The sequence below is a fragment of the Cynocephalus volans genome, chromosome 16 (assembly GCF_027409185.1).
Source record: "Cynocephalus volans isolate mCynVol1 chromosome 16, mCynVol1.pri, whole genome shotgun sequence".
Lineage (NCBI taxonomy): Eukaryota > Metazoa > Chordata > Mammalia > Dermoptera > Cynocephalidae > Cynocephalus > Cynocephalus volans.
Window position 1 is genome coordinate 60,874,539 of NC_084475.1, and position 20,930 is coordinate 60,895,468.

Here is a 20,930-nt window from a genome sequence, read left to right on the forward strand (position 1 = left end):
TACCAGGTGGTTTGGGACTCTCCTGCTGTAACCAAACTCTTGTTTGTGATGCAGGGTCCTGGAGTGAACTCTCTCTCCTTGAGGAGATGACATAAGATGTGACACATCTTAGATCCAAGAACCCAGACAGAACAGCTCATTTCAGAAAAAAACTCAAGTCAACCAGGATGCCAAGATGGGCTTAGGGAAGTCAGGTGTCACATGAGACTTCTTTGTGGGGGAGAAGTCAGTCAGCAGTGGTCCCAGAAAAAAATTAGATCCCATCCAGGAGGTCAGAGCAGAAGTGGCCCGGCCCTGAGTGTGCAGAGACCTGCTTGCTAAGCCCCGTATGAGCCACAAGTACCCAGGGAGGAGGACGACAGCTGGCAGGAGGGGAGCGAGGCCAACCGGTGTCGGGCTCTCTGCCCTGGCCTCTCTGGTGACCGCCCCTCTCTCCTCGCTGTACTTCTCTGGTGACCGCCCCTCTCTCCTCGCTGTACCTCTCTGGTGACCGCCCCTCTCTCCTCGCTGTACCTCTCTGGTGACCGCCCCTCTCTCCTCGCTGTACCTCTCTGGCCTCCCCTCACTTCAGGCATCCTCTGCTTCCTCCTTTTCCATCAAAACTTTTCTCCTTTCACACTGAGGCGCAGATGACTGGTAAGAGTTGAGTGATAATGCCCGAGAGCTTTCTCTGGGCCACCCTTTTAAAAACAGTTTTTTATAATGGCGAATTTCAATCACGTGGAAACAGACGAGTGTCATCAGCCCCCATGTATTTATCACACATCTCAACTCATAGCCACTCTGGTTTCTTTTCTATCCCACTGACTTTCTCCCACACCCCTATATTATTTTGAAGCAAATCCAAGCCACTTACTTCTGGTATGTGCAGAGTGCTTTCGTAGGCCCCAATCTGACCATGTCGCATGCTGGTGAAGAACTGAGGGTGGCAGGAGAGAGTCCAGGCTACTCCCTGGGTTAGAGAAGGCCCTGCACAATCTGCTCCTGCCCACTTCCAGCTTGTCTCTCTCTACTTCCCAGCAGACCCTACCCTTCCAGTCATGCTGAACATTGGTCCCCAAATATCACATTTTTTTTCTGTCACTTGGCACATGTTTCCTTTTGTTAGACTGCTCATCTTTCACCCTCATCTCAGAGGCTGTCTCTTCCCTTTAGCTTTTCCTGAACCCCTGGATGCAGTCAATCAGGCCTCCTCCAGAGCCAATGGCATGGAGATGCCTATTTACAGCTTATTTATCAGACTGTGGTATATTGCTTACTATAAGGCGGGCACTGTTCTAGGGTGTTTCAAATAAATATCAACTGATTTAGCCGACATAAAACAATTCTCATGAAGTTATAGATGGGAAAAGTGAGGCACAGAGAAGTTTAGGTCACCCAGCTAGTAAGTGGCAGAGCTGGGACTCAAGCCCAGGCAGTCTGGCTTCTTCACCACCTTCTTGGCTGCTTATTCTAGTACAAGTCCTGTACTTGTTACCTACTTATCTTTCTCTGCAGACTGTCAGACTGGGACATATTCTTCATGGTACCCCAGTGCTTAGCCCTGTATCTGGCACATTGTAGGTCCTGGATCCCTATAGTCTAATGCATGAATAAATGCACTTTACCTGGTCTCTTGGAGAAACTTGAAGATATGCACTCCTTCTAGTGCCAGTTACAATTTTCACAGGGACCAGGGCTTTGGCCAAACAAGATCTCAGTCTTTCTTTTCAAACAACAGTGCTGTGGGTTATAGCTCACTCCCTTAATGGATGGCTGTCTGTGACTGTTACCTGGGAGAGCACACTGGCAGGGTTGGTGGGGGGCAATTGTAGATGGGCAGGGCTCGGTTTTATGCATCTAGCTTGAAAAAGCCTCCAGATGTTTCCTGCTGTGCCTTTCAGAAGCTTCTGGATTGAGAATCACTGAGCTGGAGAGAAAAGGCACTAAAATAAAATTCTAGGCAATAGGTCAGGTTACTCTGGGCCACCATGAGTATGAGGGGAATTTGAGGATTCTGGGGACAAACAGGGTCTTCCCTCCCCCTCCCAGGCTTTTCTAAAGACCATCCTGAATCAGGCCAATGGAAATAAATAGCATTACTTTCTTCATGGAATTTTTTCCCCCCTTTCCCCTGAAGTCTAGTGGAGCTGCTACAGCAATTGATTGCACATTTGAGTGAGCTCCTGTGAAGGAACAGGAAAATTAGAATGTTTACAACCTTCCCTGACCAGATTCTATAGTAATGACTTGGCTCATTAGCTTCTGACAGCAGACAGAGCTATATGCATATATTCCAACAGTTTTGTCACCAGATTTGGGCATAACATTTTTTTCTCCCTGAGGTAATTGTTATTTACTGGAAATTCCATTATTAAATCCTATTATTAAATTTTGCATTGTTAAATGCAAAAGCATTTCTTTCTACACAGTTTTCATTAATTAGAACCTGCTATCATTCACTGTCTGGCTATAACCTAACTAATGACCTAACTTATGACTTTTAAACAAGAAGGCTTCTTATCATAGTTCTTTGGCTACTCTGGCTTGTGAGTGATAAATCTTCAACCCTGAGATCCATGTGCATCATGGTTGGGCATGTAAAATACCCTTGGCAACATGCAAAACACCTCAGATGCATTTTAGCTATTGCAGCAAAGACTATTCACAAAATGAAAAAAACAGACCCTAATATTGTTAACAAGAAAGACTTTAGACAAATTAAATTTAACAGAGTCTAATTGTGCACAAAATGATTTGAGAATCGGGCAGCTGCCAGAACCACAATAGGTTCAGAGTGACTGGGGGCTGCCATGTGCTCAGCTAAGATTTATAGACAGAAAAAGGAGAGTGACTACGGAAAACAGAAGTGAGGTACAGAAACAGTTGGATTGCTTACAGCTGGGTGATTGCCTTATTTGAGATGGTTTGAACAGCTGGCTGCCTGTAATTGGCTGAGACTTGGCTACTTATTACAGGAGTAGGTTATATCTGTTTACATATAAAGTTAGGTTACAGTTCACTATGTCTAAAGAAATCTGTAGGCCGAACTTAATTTAACAATATCCAGTTCTATTGCTTAGAAGTTCAACCTCAGGAAAGTAAAATTGCCTATTTAGTCCTCATTTTCCTCATTTATAAGTTAGGCTAGAATGTGGCAATTAGGTTTTCTCTTATATGCCAATGCTGCCTAGAATGCTCTACTGAAAAAGTACTTGAGAAATGGTGCTGTGATTGATTGTTGATGTCTGCCTTGGGTGAGGGAGCATGAGTGGCAGGATTCACCAGGTGATTGTCAACTCTGGGTGCAATGCTTTAGATCTGTCTCCATAGAAATATATAGAATGTGGTTAAAGTTTGAGCTGCTCCTAAAGAGAAGATTGACTAAGCAGTGGTTTAGTATTTCAGTGTGTTATTAGTAGGTATAGATCACCAAAGCCTTCAAAAGATGTGGGAATTCTGGGGGCTTTGGTGTACCCCGGGATTTTTAATGTCCTGGGTGAGCCTAAAACCTAGACTGAAATGGAATCCTTCTTGGCATATTGTTACTAACCAGGCTGGGCTTTTAGATCCCCAGGTCACCTGGTATATTTCTGGATGTGGGTAGGTAGGGGACTGAGATAAGTGGCATCCCAGGAATCAATGTATGTTCTGATGTGTGTAGTATTATTAGAGTACTAAGACAAACAATTAGGATTCCTGTAATTTTTAAGCTTAGAAAGTGCTCAGACATCCCAATAAAGGACTCACTTAAGAGGTTATATGACTTGTTTAAAGTCACACAAAGTGGGGAGGAAGGAGCTAACACTAAGAGCCTACTATGAGCCAGATACTTTATGGAGTTTAACTCACTTAATGTTTCCAAAAACTCCATGGGGGTAATAATATAGTAATATTATTCTGTAGACAGAGAACTGGTGATTCAGAGCCATTAAGTAAGTTGTACACAGTTACACAGGAAAAGGCATAGAAAGTTTATCTTTCCAACGGTTCTGGACTCTGATCAAAGTACAGTTCACATCAAGACTTCTGTATGTTTGGTAATTGCCAATGTATTTGAACTCTAGTAACTTGGTATTTGTGACAACTAGGTTTTTTTTTTTTTTAACCATTAATGGTAAAGAGGTTTGTAAGCCAATTGTCAGTACAAATAGTTGCTAGAGGAATGTCGAAGATATTAAAACGGAAAATGGCTTTGGAGCCATTAAGAACTTCTTTATGTACAAGTAATTGGCATGCTAATGAGAATTACCCTCTTTATTAATTAAAACAAAGTTAATTCCCTGTACTTCCCAGTTATTTCTACAGGTCATCTATTGCTCACCAAGTTCAAGAAACATTTAAAAGTAATAAAAATTATGCTGTTTTTTAAAAAGCTAAGGACTATACAAAATTTTAGTTTAGCTACCTAGATAAAAAAAAGAAGGAAAACAATTAGATGGGTCAATTTGCATTCTGAGTCTGTCTCTCTGTCTAGAGAAGGGTTTGTATCCTGAAGAAGTTAAAACCAACATCAGTAACAGGGAACAAAGCCAGGGTGGGAAACAAGATGATAAAATAATACCAAACTAACTCAAGTGATGATAAGCCTCAAGACTGCAGGCAAACAACACTGAAGGGCAGTGAGAACTTGGTGGGAGGGAGCTCCAGACCACAGCTTGATGACCCTCAGTGAACGGAGGGAAACGAAGACGTGAGCAAAAGCAATCCGATCTTCAAAATGGAGAAAAAGATCGGACGTGTCTATTGAAGACAGCTGGCTTGATGTTGATTGAGGCCACAAATGCAGAGAGTGTTATTGAAAGGGGCTCCCGAATCAGAACAAGAGGCGCTGATAACCCAGAACACACTCAAGCCTGGCTTGTCTCGCGCTCTTTTCTACCACATTGCAGCTTGTCTTGGGGTTAATTATGTCTGGATTTCAGCAGTGGATTTTTTTAAAAAATAAGAAACATTTAATAAATGGTTATTATGGGCGAGACATTATCCAGGCACTTTATATTCTCTCATTTACTGCTGATATCATCCACATTGGAGGTTGATACTGTTGTTATCTCCATTTCACAGACGAGGAGATCAAGGGCCTGAGATGTAGACACCACATGCTCCTGGTTCTTCTTCTAATATCTGATTATCCCTTCTCACTGTTTTCACGTGGCAACTCTTCTCACACCTCCCTTCACATCAATGTTCCTCAAAGTTCCATATAGATGAAATCATCAGAATAAAGAAAAAAAACCTTAAGAAATTAACAAACCAGAGCCAAGAAAGTAAAATTAATAGGGCTCACTCCAGAGTCTTGTGCTTGATCCTTTTCAATGTAAAGCAACAGGGCAGGGTGATGGACAAGGCTTAGGGTTTGGCTGCTCGTGATGTCACTACGTGTCGATACCGTGATCAACTGCCAAGACCTGACACAGTGCTAAGCTCCTTAAGATCACTAGTCTTACACTCACCTTGATCTGCTCTAAACGTACCAGGAGTGTTGTGATTATTCTGGGTGACTCATGTTAAGAGGGACATAATTTTAAGAGATTTTATCCAGAGAAGAATAACCAAGAAAATCCTTTTAGGGGTCCTGTCCAACTGAGAGTCTGGAGAATATAATCTAAGATTTTGTGTGCACTTGAAAACATGTCATATGAGAGACAATCAGAGGAACTGATGATGTTTAGGACTGGAAGAGTCACATATTCTCAAGAGTAGAATAATAATGATTGCTACCGTCATCAAACATTTATTACATGTTAGGCACAGTGTAAGCATTTAATTTAATTGTCACCACAATCCCATAAGGTGGTTATTACTAGTCCACTTTAACAGGTTACAGAGAGTTAGCTACTTATCCAAAACACATAACTAGAAAGTAGTGACTGGGGATATGAACCCAGAGCAGTTCAAAGCCTGTGCTCTTACTGCATCCTTGAACCAGGCCCTGTGAGTAGATGATGCCTTAAGAAGACAAGGTTTTGGTTTTGTGTTTAAAAAAACTTCCTATTAGCCATAAGTATCCAGAATCTGGTAATGAGGAGGTGTCCAAGAACACCGGAAACCATGTGATGAGCATCTGGTAGAAGAAATTAAGCTTTAAAGAGATGAATAAAAAAAGATTCCTTTAAGGTTTTTTTCTAACTCAGAAGCTCTGGGAGAATATTCTATAGGGCTGGCCCGTGGCTCACTCGGAGAATATTCTATAGGGCTGGCCACAGTCATGGAGAGTGTGGTGCTGATAACACCAAGGCCACGGGTTCGGATCCTGTATAGGGATGGCCAGTTAGCTCACTAGCTGAGCATGGTGCTGAAAACACCAAGCCAAGGATTAAGATCCCCTTACTGGTCATCTTTAAAAAAAAAAAAAAATTCTATAATCCAGGCAGTTTACTAATTCAGACACTTTTCTTCTGAATGATGAGATTTTGCTGTCCAATAGAGATTACATGAATTCTCCCATGAGATGCATCACACTTGAACACAGTGGTAAGGGGAGGGGTTCAATTGGGAGCAATTTTGCCACACCTCCACCATACTTCCAGGAACATTTGGCAATGTCTGGAGACATTTTTTGTCTGTTGCCACTGTACCTTCTGGGTAAAAGCCAGTGATACTGCTGAACTTCCTACAGTGCACAGGACAGCACCCAAGAAACGAATAATTTTCTTGCCAAAAGTGTCAGTAGTGCCAGGGTTGAAAAATCCCATGATGGAGGTACCGAGCTCACTCAATCAAATGCAGCTGGTGTGCATATGCCGTTTATGGAGAAGTGTAAGTTTAGGAAAGCCTAGAAAAGGGGCCAGGCACTTGATTCACTTTGGTGTCTTTACTCATAACTGTGAACCCTGGGACTTGGGGTAATTATGTAGCTAAGGGGGAAAGTGAAAAGTAATAATTAAGAGCTCAGATTTGGGTAACAGTGGATTCAGGTTCAAGTTCCAGTTCTTACACTTACCAATTGTGTGACCTCGGGCATGTTCCTCAATCTCTTTAGGCCTCATTATTCTATCTATAAAGTGGGAATATGAGGGTACTTTAAAAAGTTCATGGAGAGATTCATGCTATCTTTTAATTCTACTTTTCCATGAACCTTTTGAGGTACCCCATAATGATGGTACCCAACTCAGTGAGTGGTTGGGAGGAGTCAATGAAACGATGAGTACAAGGCACTGAGCATTAGTGCAAACACATAGTTGTCAAAAGCATGTTTGGAACCGTGGTCAGCAGAGTCAAGAAAATTATGAACAGAACAGAGTCCAATCAGGCAATAAACAGATTAGCTGAATGCAATGAAGTGGTATAGAAAAATTGGCTGTAACCAAGGTGGGGCTTCAGAATGCCTCTACCCCAACGAGACAAAATTTTGAAAGGGATTTCAACTGAAAAAATAGTAATGGTAATGGGGATAATGCCTGTTAGATTGATAATTAAACTCCAGGTGAAAGGCATGGGCCCTTCGTGGACACAAGACAGGATTGACTCAAAGAGTGTGACATAATTACCCAGTAGAATCATTCTGGTAGTATCGGAGGGCCTGTGTATCATGTCCTGGGGTTGATTGTCTAAATGACAAATAAGGGTATTGTGACTCAGCCTCAGTCATTGTATCTGTGCCTGAGATGGTAAACCTGCTCATTAGTTGGGTGACTTTTCAAAGCCTAAGAGAAAGTTATACAAATTCAGAGATAGCAAGGTAAGTCAAATCCATAGTATTAAAACTTTGGTGTGGTTTAGAAATGTTTTATAATCACTGGAGTATTTTGTGTGTGTTTTTATTTTAAGGTGTTTGGAATAAATCTGGCATATTCCATAATCTGATTATAATTTTTTTACAAAAATGTAATTTATATTAGACTCATTATATTAATTTTTAAAGGTGTAGCAGACTTTTATTAAGTTTGTAAATGGTATTGAAACATTGTGGATAACCTAGTTTACCACATTTTATTTAAGTTTGATTTATTAGATTAATAGGAATTGCTTCAGTGCATAGGAAGATTTTGTTTTTTAGGTTTGTAAGTCTGTCAGGTATTTGGAGAGTTTCAGAGAATCAGATGTGATAAATATGTAAAATTTAAAAAGTGTCTGAGGGAATTTAATTAACCAAATTCATAAATTGGGTTAATTATCTAGAATTTAATCTTTTAAGGTTATCAGTTAATTGAGTATAATCAAAGAAAACAGTGACCATGAATTCTTAGTTTTATATAAACATATTGGATTTATAACAAGACTTTTGAGTTAAATTTAAAGACTTAGGCAACATCAGTCTTTTGAATTTACACTTTCAATATATTTTATTAACTTAAATCCAATTACTGTGGAATAGTCCTTTCAGAGCACAAGGTTCCCACAGACATTTAAAAGCTCATATCATTGATAAGCACTCAATAAGTAGTAGTTATAATTAACACTCACTCTTGCTCGCCCTTTCTCCCTTGAATCCTTGCAATAGAACATCCATAATGGCACTTGTATTTCTTGACCCCAGGGGTTCCTGATTGGCTGCAGGTAAAGACTACTCCAAAAAATAAAACAATACTTTTTTTTGAATCATTAATTTTATTACTATTATTTTTCACACCAAGGAGACTTAGTTACATTAAGTGATATTCTATGAGTTGATTATCAGGATTAGAAGCACAAAGGTGTGGACAGAGGAACATGGAGAAACACCCTTTACCAGAGTAAAGTCCATGTGACAGAAATACATTATTCCAAACAGCCTATGTACAAATAAATAGAGCTTTCAGTTATGTACAGACATATTCACAAAGGATAAACTGACACAGTATCGCCATACATCTTGTCATCCAGTGAAAATTGCTCACAGTAAACACAATACACAAAATGACAAAAATCATCTGGAAGTGCATCCACTGGATTCTTGTAGGGATAAAGATAGGGGTTAAAATGCTCTTTAAAATGGAGGCAAACAAAGGAAGTGTAAAAACATGTCTATCCCTAAAAAGATCCTTTACAAAAATGGCATTCTGATACTTTTAATGTAACCTGTCCAAAAGACAGTTGACCTGTTATAGGATGTCTATGTTGAAGTCAATATTGACAACATCTTCTCTGTTTTAACAGTGTACAAAGAACAAAAGTATAATTTATCTTTCCTTTAGTTCTAGCAGCAACTTCATTAAAGCAGGAAGGTAGCTTTTGCGACTCAATTTTGATGGTTCTTTGAGTCTGCAGATTGCTTGAAGATGGCACCTGTTGCTTCTGGAGTCTTTCTAGACTCCAGCAGAAGAAACATCAAGGCTAGATGCAGGGCACGTATATGGAGAGTCTCTGCCCTTTGCAGAGACTCTTCAGATCACAAACAGAGGAATGTCATTGGCTCTGGGTCCAGACACTCTTGCTTTAGGACAAATTGGCCATTTAAGCATAAAATTGATGAGGTTGTCCAATTTAGTACATGTGTTTACTCTATACAGGTAATTTATCTAGCCAGTGGTGGTGGATATTTCTAGGCTATGAAGTGCCTTTTAGTCCTTATTTTATGTTTACTCAAATTTATATAAAAAGTTGTGATGAGGTGAAACATTAAAGTTTTTAGTTGTTGGGACATCTGTGTATATATGTGTGTAAACAGTCTACCATACTAGGTCAGACATAGTGTTATTTAGCAGAAAGGGGGAGAAAATCCACTGATGTATTATGAAGTCTGCCACTTTACATGTCCTCCAAAGGAAAGTTAATAATTTAGGCATAAGTAATTATTGAATTACATATCTCCATTTGCCATTTTTATAAGGGAACTTCTTAGACCCATCCTATATTTATATAAAAACTCAAACACATCCTAAATTTCCCAGGTATATGTTTTATTTCCATTTTACTCTCCATATGGGCAAACCTTGCTTTACATAATAAATGGATCCCTGGAAAACAGTTACTCTATAATTTAAAAAAAGGAAATACTTTCAAGGTAGTATCAGAACTTGCTTTTTAAAGAAACTGTGTAATAAGCTATTTTGAAAATGAAGAATGCTTTTGTGAAGTGAATAATTTCTTTGATTTTCACACAGTTTTATTAAATTACACATCTAAAATTTATAAGTAGATTAGGATTGTCCAGAACAATAATTGTAGGTAATAGAAAATAGAACAGATAAACTCCAATTTACAACAAACAATACAAAACAGGAACGATTAATGGACTGCTTATTCATTGACTATATTCAGAAGCCCTGAATATATGAATTATTGGCATTTTATGGCTTTAATTAAGACAATTGTCTCTTATGAAGTTCTATAAAGTGCAATATTAAAAAATTAAAAAACCCAAAAGGCATCCATTGTCCTTCAGTTTTATCCTGATGAGAAGAACTGGAGATTTGTTTAATTAAATGGCAAGGAGTTACCTACCCTTAGTTCGTGCATGTAATTTCATCTTTAAAATAATTTTATTCAGGGATTCAGACTTCTTTCACTTTTTGTATTTGTTATTGGTGACATGATTAAACAATTAGTATTCTCTTTTGGTTAGATGAGTGTTTTAGAGAACCGTTAGTTCTCAAGGCCTTAGTCACTTATGGATCCATTACGAAGGACTACGCAACCCAATGTGTAAGAATGTGGGAGCAAATTCCCCTCCTTTTGGGGAACTGGAGCCCATGTTCCTAGGCCAGGACACCAATCAGCAACCCTGTAATTCCTATCCAACCTACCACACAAGAAAGCGAACACATCACACTGCTGGTTGATGAGAGGAGATCCAACCATTTCCCAGATTTCCTGTTTAAAATGAAAATGTTAATTCCTTTTGGTAAATCAATGCAGGTAAGCGCAGGCCCAGAGTTTTGGAATGATCTAAAATGGTGTCTCTCCCATTCTACACTCTTTGTGTGTGGGATTATGACCTTGGAAATAGTTTGCTAACTTGACCTCACCAGAGCCTCACGATAACACTGCGCCCAGTGTTCCTACTCTTTACCTGAGGATCTATGCCTGTTGGTGTTTGTTGTATTCAAGGACTACTGGTGCTGTTTAAGGATTTCTCCCACTCTACTCTCTTGTGGTTGTGAATTCTGTCCACATTTTCATAGCAATTAGGAGGGATTCCCCTTAAGAAGAAGTCAATTACACAACACACAAGTTGTCGGGAGCAGGGATCTAGCATTTTTGGATAGTCACATTAACGAGGAGGTGGAGACAATGCTCATTATACTTGCCAAGTACATGTAAACTGGGCAGATTGGTGGTGAGAACCTTGTGAGAGAGTAAGAACTGGGTCCAACCTGGCCTTGAAAACTGGAAGTGGGGTTAGAAATAAACAGACCGAGAGTCAATAAGGCTGAATGGAGAACGGCTCATAGTAGGCCAGACACCTGTGCAGTTGTGCTGGGGCAAGCTGAGGGATGCACTGGCTGCACCCAGTGTCTTATAAGAAAGACACAGCGGTCATGGAGAAACAAGATAAATGTAAATCAGCAATGAAGTATGACTTTTTAAAAGGTAAGGGCAACAGAGCAGTGCATAAAAAGTGAGTGGAGCATCGGCTTTGAGGCTGTGATTCAGCACTGTTCAGACCTCAAACCTGTGTCACGATTTAGTCACAAGGTTTCATCATTTAAAAACAATATAAAGCATTAAAAAGGCTTAGTAGAGAGGAACTGAAAAATTACTAACAGGTTTTAAAAAAAGACTCAGAAATAAATATCTAAAGACTCTTCAGATGAAAATAGGTTAAGGGTTTCATAGTGGTGACTTCCAACTATATTAGGGGTAAAGAATGAACAGTGCCCAGATGCAGCTGTTTCCTGACAAAAAGGCAAAAAAAAAAAAAAAAAAAAAAGGCAAAGTCATCAACTTGGAGGGGCTTGGGTTAACCTGAAGGGAGACTTTTCTGACACTGATAGTTGTGAAACATTGAATTGGGTTAAACCATAAACATCTCTGCTGAGATCCTTTTCCTGTAAGAGGGTGGTCCTTTGGAGTGGGGTGATCAGCTGGACAGACTCTCTTAGCAGAATTAAATCTTTGGTGGGAGCCCATGCAAATGTCATGGCACTCTTTCAGACTTAGGTATTTATCTGTTTTTTACAAATTCTTTTAGGGTTTTCAGTCTGTCAGTCATTTAGGAAAGTCCTTTGGCTTAGATAATATGGTGTTCCATACAGTCCCACACTGTTTGTACACTAATTTGAACATAGTTGTCTATCCTGTCATAATTGCAGGGTCATTTTTGTCTCTCAAAAACTGGCTGACTTGTGCATTTGTTTGTCCTCTGTGGCTCTCCCACTCTTTCTTAAGAAGACTGTCACCAGCAGGATGAAAGACCTCTGTGGGGTTCAGGTGGTTCTGAGCAAGGCTGATGTCCCATGTGAGGAAGGTGTGTAAAATGGCAGTGTGCACGGTGAGGGGCACGTGGACAATGCATGCCTTCCACAGCAAACAAGAGTGCATCTGTGAGTTCCAGAGTCTACATTCTCCTGGTAATTACCTGTGTGTGCACTGCCATAGTTCCCAGTGACGTGAAACAGATATTACAGTGGTGTAATGATAAGTAATGGAGTTGAGCTGGTTGTATTTCCTTTATTGCTTTTCTTGTTTGCTAGGTATTTTGAAGAATATGAAGCTTCCATATTAAAAAAGAAACAAAGGCACAGAGGCAGGCAGTTAAACCTAAATAGACAGTGGAGGAGGGGCTCGGTTACCTTTTTTTCCCAAGGCCTTTTTGAGAAGGTTTTTTTAAAAAAAAAATCTAGGACCATACTTGGGCTCTTGTAATTGGTTAAAGTAAGCTTGATATTTGTAACCATTTTAAACTACTTAGGGATATATTTCAATGTGACATTTGCTTTCTTGGGAATCCTAGTAAAAGTAAATTAATCTCTCCTTTCGTCTCTTTCCTTATTCTATTTTTTCACTAACTGTCTGTTAATGACAAGGCCTTACCTACTAATTGAAGACAGTATTGTTGAGGGAGGTATAGGAGGTGAGGATGTATATTTTAAAACTGTTAAGCCAGATGGTTAGCAAGAATGAGCATTAGCTTCCATAGCACGCTTTTAGAAGACAGTTGATTTATCCAGAAACCACCCTGAGAACAGCTTCCCTCTACTTCTTCTGGAACAGAGCTGCCACCTCTAACATGACCACTTACAGGAGTAACAATCTGTCCAGATGCAAGGAAGCACAGCCTTCACACAATCTCGTCTGTGTGTGTGTGTGTGTGTGTGTGTGTGTGTGTGTGTGTGTGTGTGTGGTAGATGTGGGGAAGAAAGCATGCTGACATTTTCCTGAAATGCTCATTCAGTCAGGCCATCTGACCCACGTCCAATATTCCAATGCAGTAATTCCAGCAGAACATTTAACACGAGTCCCATCTTTTTCACTCTATCTGGCTAGCAGCTCTACCAGTTGTCATGTCCTTGGTCAACTTTCTGTTAAGGTGGTCCGGGAGTTGAGGGGCTTCCTTTCATAGCTCATCTCCTATCTCACTGTTCCAGGGGCATTTGAAAGCTGTGAGCAATGGTGGGGAGTTTGCCAACTCTCTCTCTGCCCAGGAATAGATGTACATTAACATTATCAAATGTCTAATCAGCGAGGCAGCTGTGTTTTGCTGAAAGGGCTCCAAACCACCTGATTCATGTCTTCCCTGTAAAATAAATTATAATGGCCCCTGTCAGGTGACACCTGTTAGAAGTCCTACAAAGCATTTTCCCTGAATATGAAACAGTCCCTGCCTCTTTTTATAATCTCCTGGACAAGGCCTTAGGATATTCTGCTGCATCTGCCAAGGGGATAAACAACCCTAGCCCTTAGTCTCTGCACATGTACTCTGCTTTCCCAATCTGTCACTGCCTGACTCAGTTTAGGTCCTGGGAAGCTGCATAAACACTATCTAATCCCCAGCTTCAGTTCATCAGGAACTGGTCAGGTTCAAAAGGCAGCTGAACATGCGTGGGAATTCTCAGATGCAATTTAGAAGTTTCTATTTGGGGATTCTTGGTTTGAGCCAAGTTGCTCTCCTGTCCTGGGGCTGCCTAGGACTACAGGGGAGGTGATAGCAAGCAAGACCTGCTTGGTTTGCTGTGGGTAAATGAAGCCATCTGATCACAAATTGTGTTAGATTAAGCAGTAAAATGTTGGCCCTTGAATTTTTGATATTACGGTTGACGCTTAACGACATGGGTTTGAACTACATGGATCCACTTATACTGGATTTTTTTTTCAATCAGCCATAGATTGAAAATACAGTATTTGAGGGATGTGGAACTTGCATATATGAAGGACTGACTTTTCCTATCTGTGGGTCCTGCAGCCAACTGCGAGACTCGAGTATCCACAGGTTTTGGTATATGTGGGCATCCTGGAACCAATCCCTGGTGGACACTGAAGGACAACGATATTTTATACCCTGCTCCAGGGAAGCAAAGAGAGTATCTGCAGTCTAATTTTTTCCCTGTACTTTCTGTTGTGTATTCTTTGCCTCCGTTAGGGATAGGGCTGGACACTTCCTTAAGGCTGTCAATCTATATTCTCAGGGTGGGAAAATACCGGTGCATGTGTATATGTCTGTATGTATATGTGCCCAGAACAAAACAATCTTATGAGATCAGGAAGAAATGTTCCCTTTGTTTGGTGTGCATGACTTTCCTTTGACTTTGGCAAACTTGATGCTTTTAAATCCTGAATGTGAATGGGTCAGACAGTGATGATATGATACTGTATGTCACATATAGATCTGATATGAAGGTATATATATTTATACTCTATGTATATGTGAAGGGTGTTCAAAAAGTACATGGAAAGATTCATATTATCTTTTAATTTAATTTTCCATGAACTTTTTGAAGTCCCCTCATACACAGGCATGCAAGAAAGGGGTTAGAGATGTCCAACTCTGGAAACCATGAAGTAGAAAGTTCTTTATTATAATTTTGTGCATGATTTGAATTCTTTTAAAGACCCACTCTTGCATTCTAGATGCTTCTCTCTGAATTTACCCTGGCCCAACACACAACCACATACCCGCAGACTCATAAATGAAGGGACAGCAAGGGCAAGCGGTGGAAGGTGCTTGTACACCATCAATGAGGACACAGTGCTGCTGTCGGTCACGCTCAGTGCACATCATTGAGATGGGAACTGGGCTTGGAAATGTTGTCTTCCCAAATGCCACTCTTCACTAAAGACCACGATGCTTCCTGTGAAGCGGAGCTCCCAGGCAAGTAAGGTGCTCCACGGCTGCTCGGATGGGTTTTCACTGCGAGCTGGGAATGCATGGGGAGGAGTGCGGAGGCAGGGGAGGACCGGGCAGTGCTGGGATAAGAACAGGGCGGCACAGAACTCCCTCAGCCTTTCTTGTTTTATATAGTCTAAGCCATCTATTTAAACCTTCTTTCAAACAACAAACCAGTCAATAACACAGCATTCGCAATAACCAACTTTGCTCCCCTTCAAGTAATACACAGGGAAAACAACCAGTTTTTTCAACTAAAAGTTCACTTCCTCATTGTCTTACACTTAAGGAATCAGCACAGATTCTTGCCTTGATACAAAGTCCTGCCGCCCCCTGATGAAAGAGACGTAGGTTTCCTTCACACATCTGAAAACCTGACTTTGCAAAGCAGGAGAGACTCCTAGGTGGCAGCCATCCTGATTTCTTGTTTTGCCAGGAGGCCTCTGCGGGGAGGTGCATTTTGCTTGTAGGTGAAGAGCAACGAGGGCCACTGCCTGTTACTACCATGCTCTGTGACAAAATAGACTGGAGACAGGAACACAGCTGGTGAAGTTCCCCATTTGTGGTGTGTGCCACCCGACCACTTGCCAGCTATCCACTTGTTCAGCTGGGTTGAAGGAAAGCATGACTTTGGGAAATGAAAAGCTCTACATATTTTTTCATTAATTTAATTTGCCATTTTTAAATCCCCCCTGCTGGCCTCATTTTCTACCAGCATAGACTGAGAAATCACATAGGTGTCAAACAGAATCTGGGGGCAATGAATGAATGAGATGAATATATCCCATGTGATGGTGAGCAAAATCAGGAAATCAAAACATTGGAGTGACTGGCTTGAAACCAGTGTAAAGAAGCTCTCAAGTATAGCCTTTAGTGCACTTTAAAAACTAGAAAGAGTCCCAGGTGGGGTCCTGATGGAAGAAGAGATATGGATGATGCATACGCTTTAACCAAATCCTGGTCCTGGCACGAATTGATGCAGGACTCAGAACCCTTCCTGGGGCATGTGGAGTGTGCAACTGCCTTTCCAAACATCTCTAAGCTGCCTCAATCCAAGCAGTATTGATCTGAATTAATTTACTTTATTGGGAATAATGATTTCTTCAGACCCTGAAGCCCTACGGCCACACTGGAAAATGCTATAAAGAACTGTGCTCTTACGTTCCCATTAGGTGGCAAGTCCCTGCAAGCACCTCTGCTGGATGGTGATTCTTTTCACACACCTAGGCTCTCTTGGCAGGCGTTGTGACCACATGTGAGCCCTTAGCATCAAAATATGTCTAAGTGACAATCACAGCTAAACTCACCCCCTTCATTTGATGATAATGGGACATGCGTTGGAACAATATAGGTTCAGTTTATATAGTCTTGCTGTCCTAGAAAAGCACTAATTTGGTTTATAGTCATATTTCCTATTTGCATGCTGGGACAATATAAGGAAAAACAAAACAAAACAAATCCAACCCTGGTCACTTCCCCCTTTTCCCCAAACCAATATCCACCCAGTCTGGGTTTTACCTCTGTCTGTCCTAAGGAACCCTGTGGGGTTTTAGTCAGTGCACCCCAGTGGGGGTGGGCAGATCGTCATCCCTGTTTGGCTTGTGGGAATGTTTTGGAGAGCTCACCTCAGGGCCCCTACAGACCCTCTCCACCAAGCCCTCCTCCCTGTGAACTATTTTCCTAAACTGTCTACCTTACCAGGCGGGATCCCAGTAAATCCATGGTAGGCTGCAGGTCAGAGTAGTGCTACCTTTGCTAATTCCACTAGTCACCTCTTGCACTTAAGAGGTAAACCCCAGGCTGGGGGTTGATGCCCCTCTTCAAATAGGTACTATAAATAACTAGAGCTGTCCCTGAAAAGATGCTTTTGTACTTTTATATATATATGATTTTATATATATATATATATGTAATTGTTCTTTTCTTGTATTTGTATACAGGTATGTATTCACCTATAGGTATGGAAGGAGAGGTATAGTACACAGGCAGAATTTGTGTGTTTGTGTGTGTATATTTATAATATGTGTACGTCCTATGGATTTATATAGCCTCGGTCCTGGTTTGCATCATTACAGCGAATGTACCTCCGGCCAGCGAGGAGTACCTGTCAGGGGTGAAAGGAGAGAAGCCCCGGGTGGACGGGTCTCTGTCTCTCGCATGAAGTCATCTCAGTAGGCAAGGGTGGCTGCAGTCTGTGAAGTGAATGGGCCCAGCGTGAGTCCGTCCCTCCTCAAGTCCACCAAGGAGGGACACTGAGCACCCAGGACTGTGCCGCCTGCCTCTTCTCCAGAAATCAAGGAGCTTAGAGCCCAGAGCAGGGAGGGGCTGTCCGTGCTGTTGGTTCAAGATATGGCTTTTCCTGCTAGATGGAGACAGGGCACACAAGAATTCTGTCTTCTAGGAGGACGCTGATCACCAGGAACACAAAGTAGAGGCCGAACATGATGAAGCCCAGCACTTTGTTCATCCGCCATTTGCAGAGGGCAATGGAGAGGATGACGAAGAGCAGCATGATGAAGAGGAGGACGATGGCACAGAAGAGGCCATTGCTGCTGACCGCCACCGGCTGGAATCTGTGAATGACGGTGTACAGGAGCCAGGGCAGTGGGAGCCTGGGGCGGGGGGGGGGGGTTACAGTCAGACATGTTAAAGAAGTCACACGACCTACCATCAGCTCCTTAGAATCTGTAGTCTGAAAGGGGTGTCTTGTTGGGCTCACTGTGACTCGGGCACGGTTGGCCCAGGGAATCAAATAAGTCAATCAGACGAACTTTGAAAACCTTTATCTATTTCCTCACCAAATTAGCGAGAAAGAGAATTTGCTCTGCAGTTGAACAAAGACATGACTGCTTGCAGGTAATTTCTGCATTTGACTGGAAATTATCTTTTCTTTCCTCGTTGAGACTAAAATGTTGCTCTCAGCCCTAAAGAGGTGAATTGCAGGGTTTGTACAGGGAGGAGAAGTCAAATGGAGAAAGGTATAGAAATGAGTGGTGGAGATCAGAAAAAATAATTTTTTAAAATGGAGACAGAGAATTGCAATGATGTCATTAACAATCTAAAAGTAAGTGAAATTAAATGATGATGGTGGGGGCCCCGATTCAATATAGAAGCCTCAGGTTTATTCTGGAAAAGATGTTGACAATCTTTTGATTTAAAAAATGGTCTTTCTGGGCTGGACGGTTAGTTCAGTTGATTACCAACTGAGCTAACCGGCCAGCCCAGAAAATAAAAGATGATTGTCAACATTAATAAAAAGATAAATAAATTATAAAGATAGGTAAATGAAATAAAAGATGATTGTTAACATCTTTTCCAACCAAGGTCAAGAATTCGGATCCCCGTACTGGCTGCCTGCAAAAAAAGTAAGAAAAAAAAGTTGTTCTGAAAGATTTGAGGAAGATAGTATCTTACATTTGTGCTGTGTGTTTTTAAACTTTATTATGTATTTTTATATAAGTTCTTTCCTTTTTCATCTGGCTGTTAAAATCTGATGCTTCTTTTGTTTCCTGTCCAGAGTGGTGATTCTGAAAGACAACAGGAAAGCTAACTGGCAGGTATATCACAGGGGTTGACAAGAACTCTGTGGGAGAGGAATGTGGGTGAAAACCCATGGCTCAAGTGGCCTGGGCACCTCCAAGTGGCTGGTCAAATGCAGCTGGTTCTACCCCTTGAGCCTAATGATGGAAGGTTGGCTAGGGATACACAGACCCCTGACTGAGCATTTTGCATGGCAAATGGCTAAGAGAGGTTCAGTTTTGCCCTGATCTCAGGGTGTGGAAGAGGAGGTACCCTTCTCAGATATGAAGGAAAAGCAAATACCTTATGAGAGAAATAATGAGGGCGAAAGGGGCAGTGAATTCACATCTGTCTCCTCTGCTGGAGAGAGACCATGTGAAGGCAGAGCCCACCCATTAGGTGTCTTTGAATTCCCAGGACCTCGCACACGCAGGGCCCTGCCAGGTGCCTATGTGAGCCTGGGCCAAGCCAAAGTGATTGATGTGACTGCCTTGTGCTGATAAGTATAGGCACCTTGCCCGTTGGAGCCTGGCTGGGAGGCTCTTACTTCAGTGGATGTTGTCAGGGAGGGGTTCCACTTAGGGCAGCCCAGGGAGCAAGGTGTGATTACAGTTCTCGGCAGGAGGGGGCAGCCCTGTCATCCTGGGGTCAGCAATGGAAAATTAGAACAGGGAAGGGGAGGACCTGAGAGGGGGGTGATACAAAAATGAAAACCATCCATAAGGACTTGTCTTGGGAAACTCTTCTTCCATATTTCCCAACTCTTATGTAGAAAAAGATCAAAAGCCATTTTACTCCTCTTAAACTAGACATGCACACATGCACATGCATGCACACACACAAACACACAACATACATTCAATTCTGCTGAAATCCTTTAGGGGAAAAATGATTTTTTTATACTTTTTCATCTATCAATTCTATTATGAGTGATCAAGCATAAGGAATAATTTAAAATGCAGATGCAACTATATTAAAAAATGATCATTTCAGTGTTATTTTGAGTGGTAAAAAATTGGGGAAGTCTAATAATAAGGAACAAGTTAAATAGTGAATGAATCAATGTAATGTAATATAATTGTTTAAAATCACAAGCTTATAATGATACAGGAAAATATTCATGATATAATTCTAAATTTAAAATGAAAGATACACATAAAAATAGCCATGTAATTTCAGTCATGTGAAATATACATGAATTAAAAAAGGGTGGTGGATATCACTGATCTTTATACTTTACATGTATTTTCTAAATCTGTGAGCATGTATTAATCTTATGAGCAAAAAGAAAATGCTAGCAAGGCTATAAAGGAACTTTCATACTCAATATATTGCTTATGACATCACTCAACATATTGCCAATGATGTTGTAAACTGGTATAAACTCTTGGGAAAGAAACTTTTGGAAACAAAATACATCAACAGCTATTAAAGTGTTCAAAATATTTAATCCATTAATACTTCTTGAAGGAATTTATTCTAATAAGATAATTAACAAAGGTTTTTCTGCATCTAAGTATGCACCAAAACACCCATATTAGCAGAAAATTGAAAAAAAAAAAAAGATCTATTAAAGTATAATGGTTAAACTGAAAAGCAACAGGAGGGACTATTTGAAGTCATTAGATGTTATTTATGAGAGCTACGAAGAAACTCAGAAAAAATGGCTGACATGATTTCCTAACTTATTAACAGATGCCTCTTTGTGCCAGGTTTTAAAGTGGAAAAATAAAAGTCCTCCCAGAAGACAAAACTGAATATTTCACTAAGAAAACTTTGTGACATATTTGGAAGAGAACATACAAAAATTAAGTGTTGTTTTTGGGTAGTAGGATTAGGAGTAACTTTTCTTTAAACTTTTATTTGTTGTTTATGTATGTATACAATTTAAGAACAATGAGAGCAAAAAGCATCTTGTAATTCCCTATAATATTTATTTTTCAGAAACATGACAAATATGTCTAACTGAACACTTGTAATTTTTATCAGCCTGTGGGATTTTTTCTTTTTATACTATAGAACATTTTTTTTTCCATTTTACAAGAGATTGAACAAGAAAACTACTCTGCATGTGTGGGCAACAGAACTGAGAAACACTGTTTACTGTAGGTAAAACTTCCTTTAAAACATACTCCTTTGAAGGCATTCATTCACTCATTCATACACACATTTATTCATTCAGTGCATAAACATTTGTCAAGCCACTACTGGTGAATGGCAATGCACTAGGCTTTGGTGAGTT

At 40.7% G+C, this 20,930-nt stretch overlaps 1 protein-coding gene across 2 annotated transcripts in view; it reads right to left on the reverse strand.

Annotated features, from left to right (window-relative positions):
* Nucleotides 1–17,531: 17,531 nt before the first annotated feature.
* The window catches only part of SLC24A2 (solute carrier family 24 member 2), a 270,174-nt gene continuing 266,775 nt past the window's right edge, over nucleotides 17,532–20,930 (reverse strand). For both annotated transcript variants that reach the window (XM_063081228.1, XM_063081227.1), the window contains one exon: nucleotides 17,532–17,781. In XM_063081228.1, coding sequence (XP_062937298.1) covers nucleotides 17,532–17,781 — 250 coding nt within the window. The remainder of the gene's footprint in view (nucleotides 17,782–20,930) is intronic.